The sequence below is a fragment of the Citrus sinensis genome, chromosome 6 (assembly GCF_022201045.2).
Source record: "Citrus sinensis cultivar Valencia sweet orange chromosome 6, DVS_A1.0, whole genome shotgun sequence".
In the NCBI taxonomy this organism is placed as follows: Eukaryota; Viridiplantae; Streptophyta; class Magnoliopsida; order Sapindales; family Rutaceae; genus Citrus; species Citrus sinensis.
Genome location: NC_068561.1, coordinates 335909 through 353814, shown reverse-complemented (window position 1 = coordinate 353814; position 17906 = coordinate 335909). Strand labels below are relative to the sequence as shown.

Below are 17906 nucleotides of genomic sequence, written 5' to 3'. Positions count from 1 at the left end.
CTTCTAGAATCGGGCCCTCAAGCTATTATTCCAATTCAGATGTGTTTAGTTTCCAAAGACATTTTGGAATTGGGCCGCTCAACTTGTTATTCCCAACATTAAGAAAATTCATATTGACATAGTCAATTAGAGATGTTGGTATTGGTCTCTCCAAGCAGTTGCCATTCAGCCTAAGAAAATCCAAATTGCAACCTTGTACATATGTTTGTGGGATTCTACCATGAAAATTGTTCGTACTGAGATCCAAATAGTAAGTGTAGAATGCCCAAAACACTGTGGAATTTGTCTACTTAAGCTATTGTTGTATGAGAAAAGAAATTTAATGGAACTCAAATTACAAAATGATGAAGGGATCTCTCCGGTCAAATTATTGTCAAACACTAAAACCCATCTCTTGTGGGATGGTAGATCAAGAAGTGATTCTGAAAGTAAGATTCAAGTTGAAGACATTTGAGATTTTTCCACGGAAAGATTTTTTTATACTTGTCGAGAAGTTTTGTCAAAGATATAGGACTTACAAAGTACGTACTCCCATATCCCACATCCAATTAGAAATCCTACCATGAATTTGGTTTCGAGAAATTATCAATAACTGTAGTTGATGTTGAGTTTTCAAGACGTCTGGAAACTCACTTAGATTGCAAGAGGCTAAATTCAATCCAAAAGATTAGACAAAGACGAGTTGACTGTAAATTCGGTGTTTAAGTGATAAGTTTAATGACCGTTTGGTTTCGTTTTACACAAAATTAATTGTTTTTGTTTCGCAAAATGAAAAATTTTATGCATGTATGATAAAAGCGCTAATTTTATTTTTAAAAAAATAATTGGATGAAGTGGAATTTAATTAAAATATTTTTCACCAAGAAGAGTAATGCGCTGCACTCTCTTACAAATGGAGCTATTAAGCCCTGAGATTTTATCTCAATGAGAGATCAAATGAATGGTATGAGAGAGCAAGAGAAGGATGGGTGGGTAATACACAAATTATTATTTTATCCCTTTATTTCCCTTTAGATTTGGTGGTCAATCAATATAATTATTTGTAAATCACTTGACTAGATCATAGGAGCAATAAAAGTTTTTCTTCCTACAAGCAATAATCATGCTCGAAAGTAATTAAATGTTGGTGGACTACCAACCATCCCCTTTCTTTACATATAAATAAGACTTTCACTCTTCAAGAGAAGGATTCCAATTTCTACAAACCAGTCCAAAGGCTGAAGCTGTATCCAATTAATAACCATTTATTTAGTTAAAAAGATAGTTTTGTGAGATGTTAGTTATCTGTGATAAATGCTAATGTAACAATCACCCTGACTCATAGTTATTAAGTCATTTACACAAACACAATTATTTTTTCCTCCCTTTTTCTGACTCTGTTTCACTTTTTTAAGCAAGTGCTTCCATTTCCTTCTTAATTATTTGACTACAAATTAACATGTGTAATCTACTTGTAAGCTTGATCAATATTACCTTTTGGGGAGGAATCATTTAGGCCTAGAGCATGCACTAAATCGATCTTTATAATACTTTTAGACTTGGAGCATGCACCAAGTCTTGTTACTGAGAGCCTTATGATATTGTTTTGAAATCTAGTTGGTAAATGAATGTGCGGCCAATTTTGTAAAACTCCAAACTTTTTTTCCACGGCTATGATAATGAAACACATGGTAAGAATTAAAAGAGTTGAAAATTACTGATGTAAGACTGCTCAAATTAAGTGGTATCTATAGACAAGTATTTCTTTCACGAAGTCATTAATGCCATTAATGAAGCTTTAGTCAAGTCCACCTTACAAGGTTAAAAATATAAAAAATAATTTTTTTTTCTAGCCATCTCTTTTACTCACACCACTAGGGGTAATCTAATTAAATAAAATACTTTTAGACTTGGAGCACCAATTCTTTATTTATAACACTTGTTCACTCAGGGCACGAAGTCTTGTTACTGAGAATAGCTTATAATCTTGTTATGGAGTCTAGTTAATTGGTGCCTTTTGTTGCTAGTTTTATGGAATTCCAGACTGTATTGAGTGCTTATAACGGTGAGAGTGACTTTGATTCCAGCAAACCAGTCCAGTAGGAAACAGCAGAAGCGGTGCCAATTTCATGTTTTATTATATAGTAGAAGCTAGCTGCGTACAAATAAGAATATATCATTGTACGGTACCAATTATCTGCAGAACACTGAAAATATAAGAGCAATAGCTGGAGGCAGAAAAGGCTGAGTTAAATAATCCATGTTGTCTTTTTCCATAAAGAAATCACAAGACATAGACATGACTAAATGTAGAAGAGAAATGATGTGCAAGTACGAAGTGAATTTAAAGGCGGCTCCAAGTCTTCGTAGTACTTTTATAGTGCATTTATTTCATGAAATAGGAATGGATTGGGAATAAAAATTGGCTGGAATGAGAATGAAGAATTAAAATGAGATTTCAATATTTACTTGGTAAAAATAAATGAGAATGAGAATGTACTGGAATTGTTATGCGCGGAATGCGGAATCAAGCACACTAAATAATCACAAAAAAATAAAGAACATAAAATATAATATGGTTCGGAAATATGCCTACGTCCACATGAGAAAAAGAAAAAAATAATTGTATTATTAACAATTATTAGAGTACAATATTTGAATAAAGAAACCTCACTTCCCAAAATCCAAATACACTCAGTACTCTCACAGATACTTGAAAGCAGAAACCTCTCAAATACATACACTCTCCAATTGCTCACTCTCTTAACAATTCTATAATTAAATTGTTATTCTCTCAATTTGGAATTCTCGTACAGTTGGGATGCATTTTGCTTTCTCAATGAAGCTCTATTTATAGTTGAGCTTCACTGCAAGAAGTCTTAAAGTAGTTGGGAAAAGTCCTGTAATTTGGCACTGAATTGAAAAATAAAAGAAATGCATGTGGCTCCTCCATTAATTTGCCAACTAATTGTCAAGAAAAGCATGTGGGTTCAATGCACTAAAACAAAATCCAACATGTGAGCCTCTTTAACTTTTGACTTTTCAACAATTCTTCACATCGACAAAGAGTTAGCCAAATCTAAGCCGGCTACCAACGGATCATTATCCCCAAAGTGGCTGCATCTTTGTGACTGCCTACATACCCATAATTTGGGATCAAGCCAACCGTAGTTCAAAAATTTCTCGAACTCAACACATTCGAAGGATTTGAATAAGTTTCAAGCAATGTTGAAACTTAACTCCAGAAATCACATTTGTCAACATATCTAATGGATTATCTTTGGTATCGACCTTCTTTAATAACACATCACTACCCTCGATAATCTCTCTCACATAATGATATTTCACATTTATGTGTTTCGTCCGAGCGTGATATGTTTGATTCTTCGTAAGGAATATTGCACTTTGATTATCACAGAAAGGCCTTAATGTTTTCTTGGATTACTCTCAAATCTCCTAACAAGCTTTTCAACCAGATAGCTTTTTTTACAGCCTCAATTGCTGCCATATACTTTGCTTCCATAGTGGAAAGAGCAATTGTCGATTGCAAAATCGACTTCTAGCTAACTGGACCTCCATCCAATGTGTATACATAGCCCATTATTAATCTTTGCTTGTCAAGGTCTCCGGCAAAATCAGAATCACAATATCCAATACATTGTTGACCACAATCCTTCTTAAATAACAACTCAATATCAATCGGCCCATACAAATATCGGAGAATCCACTTTACTGCAAGCCAATGATTTTTACCCGAATTATGCATGTATCTACAAACCATACTCACTGCTTGAGATATATCGGGCCTCATACACACCATAGCATACATCAGACTACCCACAGTATTAGAATATGGAACATGAGCTATATACTCCTGTTCTTTTTATGATGAACATAAAGAATAATTCAATTTGAAGTGAGGAGGTAGAGGTGTACATACTGGTTTAGTTTTGTCATCCATACCGAATCTTTCTAACACTTCCTTCAAATAAGACTTTTGAGTCAACCATACGCTTTTATTCTTCTTGTCTCTACAGATCTCTATCCCAAATATTCTCTGTGTATCACTCAAGTTTTTCATCTCGAATACAGAAGCCAACTGTTTCTTCAGTCTCTTGATCTCATCTCTATTTTTCGAAGCTATAAGTATATCGTCGACATAGAGTAACAAATAGATGAAAACTTCATCTAATAGTATTATAGAGTAAACACAGTTTTCATCTCGAATACAGAAGCCAACTGTTTCTTTAGTCTCTTGATCTCATCTCTATTTTTCGAAGCTATAAGTATATCGTCGACATAGAGTAACAAATAGATGAAAATTTCATCTAATAGTATTCTAAAGTAAACACAGTGATCGTGTTCACTTCTGGTGAATTTCTGCCCTTATATAAATTGATCAAATCTTTTGTACCACTACATTGGCGATTGTTTCAGTCCGTACAAAGATTTAATCAACTGACACACATGATTCTCATTTCTAGCAACTTTGAAACCACAAGGCTAAGTCATATAGATTTCTTCCTTCAAATCTCCATGTAAGAACGTCGTCTTAACATCCAATTGAGCCAACTCTAAATCATATTCAGCTACTAAGGCAAGTAGGATATGAATAGAAGTATGCTTTACAATTGGAGAGAAAACTTCATTGTAGTCAATGCCTTCCTTTTGAACAAAACATTTTGCCACGAGCCTTGCCTTGTATAAGACCATTCAAACAAAACCTACACATTCCTGGTTGTATTGCTACCCATACCCACAAAACCAGAGCTAGTCAAATCATGATTATGATTAATGTCCACAACACCATCCACACCCACCATAGATAAGCCTATATTGCCAACCGCAGAATCAGTCAGAAAACATTGTGTACTAAAATTCAATAAGGGATCTAGTCCAGAGTTCTTAACTCTCCCATATTCGGCATCGGTCTTGACCTTCCCATCAACGGTTTCATTTGAAAGAGTTCTTAAAGATGAAACACTCTTCACAGCTTTAAAGAAATTACTATAATCAATTTCGTTGTCATACGGGAAAAATTTCTTGAATTCACAATCATCAAGGTATGATTTATGATAGTTTAAACAGGCAATATACAATACCTTTGCCTAAACTCCAAAAGTATACATGCTAAAAGTAGACATTTAGCTAACCAAACTTGTTTGGATAAATATTGTAAACGATGAAATTTAGATTTGGTCACTAAAAATATACATGCTAAAAGTACGCATTTAGCTAATCAACCCTTTTTAAGTTTAATGCTTGTACTCAAAGTAGAACAAGAGGAAACCAATCCTTGATTACCTCTACTACCCATACCCACTATAAATCAGCACATGTTACCAATTGTAGAATCATTCAGAAAACATTGTGTACTAAAGTTCAAGAAAATGAATGAACGCCAACCAGCGAAGTAACAAAAGAACTACAACTGGTCTGAACCTAGGATGAAGCAGTAAAAATATTCCGCAGAAAAGATGCAGAAGGCGTTGCAGAACCACTTCCCAAAGCGTGACAATTCAAACAAAACCTAAACATTCCCGGTTGTATTGCTACCCGTACCCACAGAACCAGAGCTAGTCAAATCCTGATTATGATTAATGTCCGCAGAACCACCCACACCCACCATAAATGAGCGCATATTGCCAACCGCAGAATCAATTAGAAAATATTGTGTAATAAAATTCAAGAAATGATCTAGTCTAGAGTTCATACCAGTAAAGGAATCAACATTATAAATTGGATCTCGAGTCACAGTGGCCGCCGAAAATGATGGAGGCACCATTCTGTTTGTTTTACTTGTCTCCGGCAGTTGCAATTTTAGAGACTCAATTCTCTTCTGTAAAGTGTATATTATATCAGCAGCCCTTAGAATTGGATACTTTTGACTGGTATTTCCTTCTATGAGTATCGCTCAAATTTAAGCCAGCTTTTCGGCATCGGTCTTGACCCTCCCATTAATGGTTTCATTTAAAAAAGCTCTTAAAGATGAAACACTCTTCACAGTTTTAAAGTAATTGCTATAATCGATTTCGTTGTCATACGAGAAACATTTCTTGAGTTCACAGTCATCAAGCTAGGATTTATGATAGTTTGAACATGTGATATATAACACTTTTGCACAAACTCCAAAAGTATACACGCTAAAAATAGACGTTTAGCTAACCAAACTTGTTTAAATAAATATTGTAAGCGGCGAAATTTAGATTTGGTCACTAAAAATTTACATGCTAAAAATACACATTTAGCTAACTAAACATATTTAAGTTTAATGCTTGTACTCAAAGCAGAATAAGAGGAAATCAATCCTTGATTACCTTTACTACCCATACCCACCATAGATCAATGTAATTTTGTGTATACATTTGTATACAATTATACAATCTTAATTTTTTTATTTGCTCACAGAGATGAAGTCGAAGCAAGTTTTGAAAAAGACTAGTAAAGAGAATAAAGAACCATACTATCAATTTGTAAGGAGATAATGCACTACGATTTTGACTTGGGTCGATGAGGTGAGAAGATTTTACAATTTTAACTACTTGCCATCATTTTGTTGAATTGAAAACTGTAAAATACTTTGTGCAGTTTAAGCGATCTGTAGAAAAAAAATCATAATGACACCATATCGCCATTAGATGACCACCATCAATTACCTATAAATGGGTTTAGGCAACACGATCGGTCTAAAAGTTTCTACGAACCAAAGAACTTGGACACCATCGATGTTAGATTTGTTTGGTATTTTATGTTCAATCTAGAGTCATAAATAACTAAGGAATTTCCCACTAGAGTTAATTTTTTGTTTCAATCGAGATCGAAAAATCAAAATGATTACGTCGTCCATAAACTAAATAAGCTTGAGGTTGATGTTGCTAGAATCAAGATGACAGTGGCTGAAGATCGGAAGGTGTTTAGAGAGGTCAAGACCGGATTTGATGAGATGAAACATGCAATCATGAAATTTATTACATCACACACTGGGTATGCAAGTTATACATACATCAAAATACACTTCTTATTTAATATATTTACTCCACATTCCAACACTTATATATTTGGGCTCCACATTTGACAGGTGTCTCCGAGTTTTAGAGAATCGGATAATTCCAATATTAAACCATTTCAATAAGATGCGAGTGGCAAAAGAAAAACTTAAACATATAGCTAGGAGATAGACCACCATGATGAAAGTGTTTATATACTGACAAAGCCACTAGGCGTGAGTTTGTTTGGACGTAAACTGAAGAAGTCGCATCTACTTAGTAGCCCATATACAATTCCCCTACCTAAAAGGCAGAAAGCTCATAATGTTGAAGATCTTCTCGCAACTGAAGTTATAAATGTTGATGACGCAGTACTTGTTGATTTAGATCCATTGAAAGGGCTTGAAAATCCAATATTATTTTCCGAGTTTGAGCAGTGGTATCATGACGAAATCACTATGAATCGGCCCATTATGTTTATGAAAGTTTTTTTGAGATAATTTTGTTTGACAATAAGAGCGGTCCACATGGATGGCTGGGCGATGATGTAAGCGTCCTTAATCATTATACTATCTTGATCATTGAACTTGTTGAATCTATTATTATTGAATGTTCTCCCGTTGATTCACAACATATCCATGCTTACTTACACTTACTCAGTAAGTGACAACGAACGTATCCGAATACTTTACCTCAGCATTGCACACATATAGATAGCTTTTTTTTTTAAGTAACCTTACTATTAGTTAATTACAACATGATGAGATTGTCCAATATTTTCATTTTACCATTACATTATAATTAGGTTTTTTTAGGAACACTGTGGAATGAAGGGAAATATGATATTTCTAAAATAAGTTATTAAAGTATAAATGGCTATGAATATGGTTGGGATGACATGTTGTCTAAGCCTTGGACGAATGTCGATATTGTACGTAAATAAATTATTATTTTTTTATTTTAATTTATTTACTTAATAATAATTAGCTTGTAATTGTAGTTTAATAAATATAATATACATGTCTATATTCCAGTAAACTTCAAGGGAGAGCACTTGTCGTTGTCCTAAGTAAATCTTAATGAAAATGAGATATTGTTTATGGACTCCTCACATGAGCTTTACGAGGATGATGAATATTTTGAAAAATTGTTGCCACTTAAAGTTCTCCTTCCCCATTGGGTAGCACACATAGGATTTTATAAAACACATGAGGAAAAGTGACTTGATGCATGTTGGTTGTGCAAGCGATGGAAAACTTTGCTGTAATAAGTACCTAGCAGTGGCGATTGTGGAGTGTTTATACTAATTTATATGTATTATTTAATGTTAGACCGTACACTTACTTTTAGCAGTGGCCTTGCAGATTTCTTTAGAAAAAAAAATTGTTTTAGATCTCTTTATGGGGGATATTGTATAAAAAGGCTTAGTTTCGAACATTAATGGAGTCTTCGTCATATACTTATTTCATATTTTTAGTTTTCATATACTTATTTAATATTTTCCGTAAACATATTGGAATGAGTTCAAACTTTTTGGAGGGGCATCGGAGGCCCAAAATGAATTTAGGAAGCATAAAACACGAAATGACACGGTAAAAAATTGAAGAGTTGTGGCAAACTGTGCGTTTTTGCAAAAAATAGCCCACATTTGCAGGCCACGTGGCCAAGTCTAAGGCGGGGGCCGAAGTGACCGTTGCGTTCGAGCCACATTTGTGCACGAAGGTAGGAAAAAAATGCAAGGACTCGAAAAAGGTGGGTCAGTTTTTTAATCGGGCCCCGCAATTATTTTTTTAATAATTTCTACCCTTGGAAATTGCAAAAAATTGAAATAAATATGCAAACATGTCGGAATGAGTTCAAACTTTCTAGAGGGGCATTGGAGGCCTCAAAATGAATTTAAGAACCATAAAACGCAGAATGGCACAATAAAAAATTGAAGAGTTATGACAAATTATGCTTTTCTACAAAAAACAGCCCACGTCTGCAAGCCACGTGGCCAAGCCCAAGGCGCGGGTCAGAGTGATCGTCGCATTTCAAGCTGTATTTTTGCACAGAGGTAAGAAAAAATGCAAGGACGCGGGGGTCAGTTTTCAAATTAGGCTCTGTAAGTATGTTTTTAATATTTTCTACCCTCAGAAATTCCAAAAATTGAAATAAATATGCAAATAGTTGCGTCAAATTGTTTAATAATGATATGTGATTACAAGTTCTCAAAATTCATACATTAATAGTAGTATGGTTTCAAAATTCACACATTAATAATAGTATGTGATTACAAGTTCCAAAATTTATACATTAACAATGATATGCGATTACAAATTGCAAAAACAAAACAAGTAATTAGCTAATGGTCGGACAAAAACAATCAAAGACTAATGTTGATTTGCCAAAATAGGATTCAGTTGCATCATTTGGATATTTTCTAGAATTTTCAATTTTGCCATCTCATCAAGGAATAACAGGTTCTGAATATGGGGTCAGCAATGCTTCAGTTGGTAGTAATGAGAACAAAGACTTATTAGATCAATTCGAAGGTATAAGCAAACAACAATTGCATGAGCACAAACAAATTGATCAAGTTGAAATACTTTACAACTACACGTCTTGTCCATAATGTTAACAAAACCCTCGTTCATACCAACTTCCTTAACCTCAAATTGACGATCAGAGACATTGAAAACATGCATTATATTGGCAATATATTTTCTATGACTGTTTATTTTTTGTCCCCATGTTGTAAGGCGAGTTTTCATTGACTCGGCCGCTTTATTTCTATCATAAAACCATTGTTGTATTGTAAGTCTAAAGTGTTCAACCAACCGAGTAATATGAAATTTCTTGGTTCCTTTATTAAAGCATTGACGCTTTTGCAATGTTTATGATTAGAATGCTATATGCTTGACCTTTGAAATGAGATCGAGCCCAATAATTAAAGCTTATGTCCTCCAAATACTTTGTTGCACATGCATGTATGATCTACAACCCCTCAATTTGCTTTTTAAATTATAAAGGATCATACATTTTCACTGCTTGTAGAAAACTGATCTAAAAGAATACTTCCATAGTTTCCCAAGATTCTTGAAACATGACTTTAGATTACCTTCTAAATGATAAAAACAAAGGCCGTGTGATGCAGTAGGAAATACCTTATAAACTATTCTACGGATAAATGTGCAATGATCAGATATAAATGACAACTCTAGCATGTCTCCAATGACTTTATGCAATCTTATCATGAACCATTCCCAAGCGGCATATTTGCTGAATCTATAATCCCTATAGCTATACGATATATTTGGTTATTCTCATCCAAGCATGTTGCAATCAACAAGGTTCCTCTATATTTACCTTTTAAATGAGACATGTTTACTACGATTACTTGCCTGATTAACTGCATAAAATGTTTAATGCAAGATCCAAGAGCAAGAAAATAATACAAAATTTTTTTTATCATCATCTACAGCAAACCGAATTATTGTACCACCGTTTAGCTTTTGCAAGACATGAGAATTTTTAAGAAGTAAATTATATGACTCTATCGGGTCTCCTCGTATCGACTTCAAAGCCTTTTCCTTACTTTGATATGCTTGTTGGTATGATAAATTAATTCCATAATCATTCTTCATATCCAAAATGATATCCTTTGGAGTGTATAATCGTTTGGCATCAACAAACTTTTGCTTGATAATTTTGCCAACAACCTGACTGTTTGCTTGACGATGACCATTATGGAAAATATCATTTGACAAGTATGCCCATGTCACATTTCTTCACTAACCACTGCACATTCTCCTTGTCATTCGCCCTCGTTGCTTGAAGTCAACATTTACATGTCTTCACAGCACAAGTCTCCCAACTTATGTTTGTGAACCTATCCACCTTGAACTCAAACTAGTCTCTAATGACAACAATGCTAACCTCCGCGTATAACCATTCCTTCATGCTAAATAACTGCCCAACATAAATACCACTGGAACTACAACCTCTAGCTGTAAGTGTATCCGAAGCTCCCTAATCTGATGGTATAACTGGAATCTCCAATTGTAGCGGGTCAACTACAGTTGATACTGGGGGCCGACTTCGGCTATGTGACCTAAGGGTAATGAGCTGACTTTGACGTGGGTCATTATCTTCCTAAAACTGATGTGTTGCTTTCATATCATCTAATATACGATTGCAATCTAAGTCATCACAGTCATAGAATGAAGAACAGCTTTCCGTAGTTGGAAATCTTTGTTTTTCAATATTGGGGAAGAAGTTATTACCATAGTTTGGTATGGGTTCATAGCCAAATGTGCACTCAAAGGGTAAAGATTGGGTTGATAGCATCAAATGAGCTTATTTTTGTTAAGATGGCATTAAAAGAGCTTTGATTGTAATTTTAGGCAATGTAGTTACAAAAATAGGAGTCCTACCATAGTTTATTGGATCAGAGTTCATACGTATAATAACATTTATCATTTCATCATCTAGTATGTCCATTAGTAAATAAATAGTGGGTTGTATAGGACATTTTGTACCCCAAACTATTTTCACTATCATAGAATATTAATATGAACTTAACCTTATCATTTGATATATCCTAGCAATAAATTGTTCGAAAGTTACATCATTTCGAAGTAAAAATGTTTTAATTTTTCTATTCTTGTATTCCATACGACCATCACCAAACGTTTCCCATAATTTATTATAACACATCTTAAGCACAATTGTTTTTTTTTTAATAAAAAGCACAATTGTTGATTCCATTGAATCTGAAGCAAATTAAAATAAATATAATTGCATTACTAAAATAATAAATTTATTGCTATAAAAATATCATTAACATCCAACAATTAACATAAAAAATACAACTACATGAGGTGCCCCACATTTGGACGATGGATGTCATCGCCTAATTGATGGAGATCATCAGCCGCCATTGCCTGCGAGAAGTGTTGGGCGATGGCTAGCAAGTGAGAAGTGTGGGTGATGCCAACCTTCGCCCGCAATTTGGGTTTCCTCTACAATCATAGAAACACATAATTTACCATACTTTTCCTAATTTTTAGATTCACATAAGCAAATATCTACCCACGTTGTAATAAAAATTAATAAAGATATATGTTTCTACAAATATTTACAAAACCCATTTATAAAACTTAATTAATCTTATAATCTAAATTTCAAAAAACACTAACCTTAATTCCTTCTTGAGCTTTTTTTTTTTTTTATTGACTTTGTCTTCAGTGTTAGTTAACAATTGTTATTTAATGCATATGAAATTGAACCAGTCTTGTGTTTAGTTGTTGGAGTGAGTTTGAGAAGTCAAATGAGAGGAGTTTTATGGAGTTTGTGTTTAGTTATTGAGGTGAAATAATTTTTATTTAGTTGTTGGCATGAAATGAGAGAGGCGCTTTGGGGAAGGGTAATTTAGTCCATAAAAAGTGTGTGTGCTTATTATTTTAAGAACTTTTGTTCTATATCTAGTTTTGATAATGAGTTTTTTTTTTATTACATGAGATTATTGCTCAAATTACAACTTATATTACATGTGACTATAACTGATATGTACAAATTAGATTATTACTGAGACCAACTTACATCAATGCTAATAGAGCTTTGCCCATATTTTAACCCTCATAAATATTCGAGAAATGTTTACTCCACTCATTTTTAGGTAAGAAAAAAAACTACTTTCACTCAATTATATAATTAAAGAAGAAAATACCCCCACATTGTACTTGTGGGGGTTCGAACTGCTGCCCTCCAAGTTGGAGGGCAGCAGCCTAAAAAGTGTGTTTTGATAATGAGTTTTTGAAAGTGCATGTATAAGAAAATTTCCCAAAATTTTCCCTGAAGTAGACTAAAGGAGCATTTTCCAATTTCCACAGACCAGATTTGGCGTTCATAGTTGGTGCTGATGTAGCGCGAGAGAGAGTCTGGTGATGTGGACATTTTTGTTGTTGACGTGTAAAGTGCTGGGCCATCGCTTATGGTTATGGGCCTACGCTATTCATAACTAAAATCGAAATTCTCGGTATATATACGTATATATATAATATCTAATACCAATGTGCCATCCCACCTTGGCTATCGAAAGCATAAACAATCAGATTAATTTTGAGACGGTCCAACCCTTTTGAATATATATGACATAATGTTTTTGAATGTGCAGCGTCTTGAAAAAATAACTCAAGCTTGTATAATCTGATGAAGTGACATTATGGATACAAGAGATAGCAAATGGATTGTGTGTAATTTAAATTCATACGGGGTCGTTTCAAATATTATTGCTCGTCATCAACTACTTTGCTTTCAAGCGTGGTAATTACTAGAGTACAAGCGAACAATTTCATTTGTTGAGCGAAACTGATGGTTTATTCGCTGAATTAACTTTTGCAAGAGAGACTCGTGAGATTACAGAAATTACAATGGTTTAAGAATTACACAAATCGATCATGGCGAATTATTGAATGAGGATTTGAATTACAATGGTGATTAGAATCTTTTATTACATGTGCATGAGTGACATATAGTTCCGTTTATATGGGTTGTTAATAAGCTCTCTTTATCTAAAAAAACAAAATTCAGAAAATATAATGGTTGAAACTAAAATTAAACCCACTTTTATATGTAAAGTTTGTTATTATGTGTAGAGGGATTGAGCCATATATAATTGAAAATCTGATAAAGACCAAGATGTCATTGTTTTGTGATAAAACTTTATCGGATCGCATAAAATCTAAAAGAGGGGTGTATATTTGGAAGAGAATTTCGATCCTTCCATTAATTTCAAAGTAATTAAGCAAAGAGATTTGTACTTTCCGATTTTGCATTAAGGTTTTAATTAATACCTGCCAGCTAGGTTTAGAACTGATTGCTTATATATTTATAAGTTTTTGTGGACAATAATAAACTATCATTCTAACAAAATTATTTTGCGATCATCTTGTTCTACATTGAAGAAGGAGCTAGCCTCACAATATCTTGTAAGTCCTTTTTTTTTTTTTTTCTTGTTTATTATAATGAGCTTTTTTTTTTCCAAATATCAACTTTTTTTTTCAAATCTTATACGATTATCTTGTGATCATTATTTCTTATAATTGTTATGGATTATCATGACTGGGTTATGGGTTGAGGAGACAGGACTAAGAGAATACAGAGGTAGTTATTATAATGAGCTTTTCGATAAATATTGAAGAGGACTCAAAGCAATATTTAGTTTGATATTTTTTCGGTAAATATTTAAAGCATGGTTGAATGCCAAAATTAAATTTTGTAATAAATAACATTCAATCAAAATCACGCAATCTTTTATTATCTGTCATTACTCAAACATATCTTGTAATCACGCATCTTAATCAATCAAATCATTAAAAAATAATCACAAAATAAAAACATGCACCATCACATTACCTGCAGTCATTGATCAATCACGGGGTCGTTAATGTAGATTTAGAGATTGACAGTAAAAATACGTATATATATGGTATCTCCATTAGCAGGTTGTAATGTAAAGAATTCTAAATCTTACCAAAAAATTAACTAATTTGGCTTTCCCTTTTTTATTTTAGTATTCTGCTTAATTTATTTTATGCAGCAGGCGGGGTAAAAAAAGAAATACTCTCATGGCTGCTACGGTACTTCTGCTAATTGGTTTGCTTTTGCCTTACCTCAAGTTGACAGGTCAAATCTCCTTCTCTCTCGTTGTATAAACTCTCTCTTTCTTCTATCCTAACGACCACCATAACTCATTAATTTCAAAATAAATGTGTATAAGCCACTATACAGATCATGTCACTATGTAACTCACGCCCTTGAGATGTTAAGGGTATGTGTTCAAATCTTCATATAAGTTTATTTTAGTTTATATTCCAAAAAATGCGGATTAGGATAGATTTCTCCATGAATATTATTGAGAGTTGATTTTTGAGTTAAATGTTTAACAGACTTTAGACCGTAAAAGTGTATGTGCGTAAAAATTTTGTAAATTTCAAATTACTATATCTATATATGTAGATTGTAGCATTTTTAAAAACATAAATGTATACTTTATTGGATGTCTATAAAGATTTATAAGTGATTACACACTTACAGTTACTTCGCAACCCAAACTGTCATACTAGAAATTCATGCATAAACTCATAACGCGCAACAGAAATAAAAGCAGGTCAGTTATAATCGCTCCCACTTTTAATTTGTGACCCAAAAAACTTCGGGGCATGTAACAAACAACCGCTGTACTCTAATACTCAGATAAAATTTTCTTGTATCGTATTTTCTTGTATGCATATATGCTTGTATTTATGAAAATGATCCCACGTTGACCCGATCTGACCCGATTTCTAATTAACTAATGGCTAAATTGAATCCAATGCAGCTGCGCAGACACGACCCATAGGTGTTTGCTATGGAAGAGTAGCTAACAATCTACCGTCTGATCAAGAAGTTGTGAATCTCTATCATTCAAATGGCATCACAAAAATGAGAATCTACGACCCGAACGAGCCAACTCTCCAAGCCCTGAGAGGCTCAAACATCGAGCTCATGCTAGGTATCCCCAACGGCGACCTCCAAGCTCTTTCTAATCCCTCAGTTGCAAGTTCCTGGGTCCAAAACAACATCCTGGCCTTTACGCCGGACGTGAAGTTTCGGTACGTCGCCGTGGGCAACGAAATAAGCCCTTCCGATGAAGCTGCTTCTTTTGTTCTCCCCGCAATGCAGAACATTTACAATGCCATAGCATCCGCTAATTTACAAGCCCAGACTAAAGTTTCGACCGCAATACAAACAAGCCTTTTGGGCAACTCTTATCCACCCTCAGCAGGCTCGTTTGCGGACAATGCAAACTCTTACATAGGCCCAATTGTGCAATTCCTGAAGCAAACGGGGGCCCCACTTCTTGCAAATATTTATCCTTATTTTAGCTACATTGGCGACACTAAAGATATAAGGCTAGATTATGCATTATTTACTTCTCAAGGAACTCCCGTTCAGGATGGAAGTTTAGGGTACCAAAATCTTTTCGATGCCTCGTTGGATGCTCTTTACTCGGCATTGGAAAAAGCTGGTGCGCCGGACGTGGAGGTCGTGGTGTCGGAGACCGGGTGGCCCTCGGAGGGCGGCGATGCAGCGACGGTTGATAATGCAAATACTTATTATAAGAACATGATTAATCATGTGAGTGCTGGGACTCCGAAGAGGCCTGGAAAAGTTATTGAAACTTATTTGTTTGCTATGTTTGATGAAAATCAAAAGGGTCCTGCTGAAACAGAGAGACATTTTGGCCTCTTCTCGCCAAACAAGCAGCCCAAGTATAAACTAGACAATTAAGTTGGATTGTAGCTTGTTGTACCTTATTAATTTTCGAATAATTGTGAAAGAAAATATATTATCACTAATTTATATTGTAGCTTCACATTTTGGATGCTCTGTATAAAGTGTATCAAAAAAATGCATAGAGGACATCTAAAAAAAATTAAAATGATAAAAATAAGGCAGGGGATTGAAAAATTCATATACTTCAAGGTAAAATTGAGCATACTAAATGTGCGTTTGAGATTGAGATGTTGTGGAAAAACAACTGTAACTATGAAATAAAAATTAGTAATTAGTAATATATAGTAAATGTAAATTTTAAATAATAATTTTGATAAAATTACTAAAGATATAATAGATTTTTCATTATATAAGTGAAAAATCATATTAACATATTGAAATGCAAGTAACGTAACCTAAGAGGGGGGGTGAATTGGGTTTTTAAAAATAATGCAATACGATTCGCACAATAAATCAATCTAACGCCTTAATGAAATATAGAACAATAAATTCAAACAAGTGTAAAAATAAAAGAGCAAGGGAAGAGAAAAACAAACACGCGGATTTTTACGTGGTTCGACAATCCCCGCCTACGTCCACGCCTCCAAGCCAACCAAGCTCGAGGATTTCACTATCCAAGCCTCCCAAGGCTTCAAGCTTTTACAATTGACTTCCAAGGTGTCAATGAACCTTTACAACCAAGAGATTATCTCCCCAATCTCTTCACCCCAAGTGTTTCCCACACTTACACACTCACAATTTGATAAGAAATGAAAATTACAACAAAAACTCTCTTTAAGAGTGGATATGCATCTAATAGCTCAACAATGATTCAATCAATGATGATTTGCATTTTGCAAGCTCAATATATGTTGTATGATCTTATATTTGCGTGCATTAGTTCTTAGAATGAAGTTTAAGTTGAGTTTTTATAGTGAAAGCCCAAAAACTAGCCGTTATAGGCAAATTCCCGCGCTCAAGCGGTTAGCCACTTGATTATCCGGCTAGCCGCTCAGGAACAGTGATATTACCGTTATTTTTGAATTTTGCTGCAGTAACACTGTTCACTGAAATTACACTTTGGCTCAAAACTTTCTATAATGATATTATGGCCCAAAATGTCATAAAACTTTGCATATAGGTCCAATTTTAGAACTTCATAAGAATAGTTGTCTTTCCCAAACTTTTTGAAATTATGATATGGCCCCAAAGATTTTATTATTACGCACAAAGGTCATTTTTAACATAATACCCATATTTTTCAAAGTTCTCAAAACCTTTCACTTTAGTCCAAATATTCATAAATTATAGTATGGCCCAAAATATTTCAAATGTTTGTAAAAACGTCCAACTCTGAAATTTAATACTTATTTAAAATCAAAGATTTCAAATCTTAGCATTTAAGTCCAAATTACTTAAATCCACAACATACTTTACTTTATAAAAAATAAAACCTTTTAGTTAATGAAAAGTATTTAATTAAATTAATATCTTGAGTTTCTCAAATGCTAAATCATGCATCAATTAAATCATACCGATTTTACAAGAATTTATCGCACTAATTTGTTCGTTGAGCTCTAAACTATATTCTTGATGTCGCCGTTGTCCGTTAAGTGTCTTCAATCTTGATTTCACTTGATT

At 33.9% G+C, this 17906-nt stretch overlaps 1 protein-coding gene across 1 annotated transcript; it reads left to right on the top strand.

The window, feature by feature from the left end:
- The first annotated feature begins 14065 nt into the window (after positions 1-14065).
- On the top strand, positions 14066-16280 carry LOC102610397 (glucan endo-1,3-beta-glucosidase-like). The gene is made up of 4 exons (XM_025099773.1): positions 14066-14111; positions 14401-14452; positions 14548-14633; positions 15328-16280. The coding sequence occupies exons 1-4, from the start codon at positions 14066-14068 to the stop codon at positions 16278-16280; spliced, it is 1137 nt and encodes a 378-aa protein (XP_024955541.1).
- The last annotated feature ends 1626 nt before the right edge of the window (positions 16281-17906 follow it).

Coding starts and splice junctions, on each gene's coding strand:
- LOC102610397 (XM_025099773.1), top strand. CDS start 14,066: ATGACTGGGTTATGGGTTGAGGAGACAGGACTAAGAGAATACAGAG. Junction 14,112..14,400: donor AGGACTAAGAGAATACAGAG/GTAGTTATTATA, acceptor TCGTTAATGTAG/ATTTAGAGATTGACAGTAAA. Junction 14,453..14,547: donor TATGGTATCTCCATTAGCAG/GTTGTAATGTAA, acceptor TATTTTATGCAG/CAGGCGGGGTAAAAAAAGAA.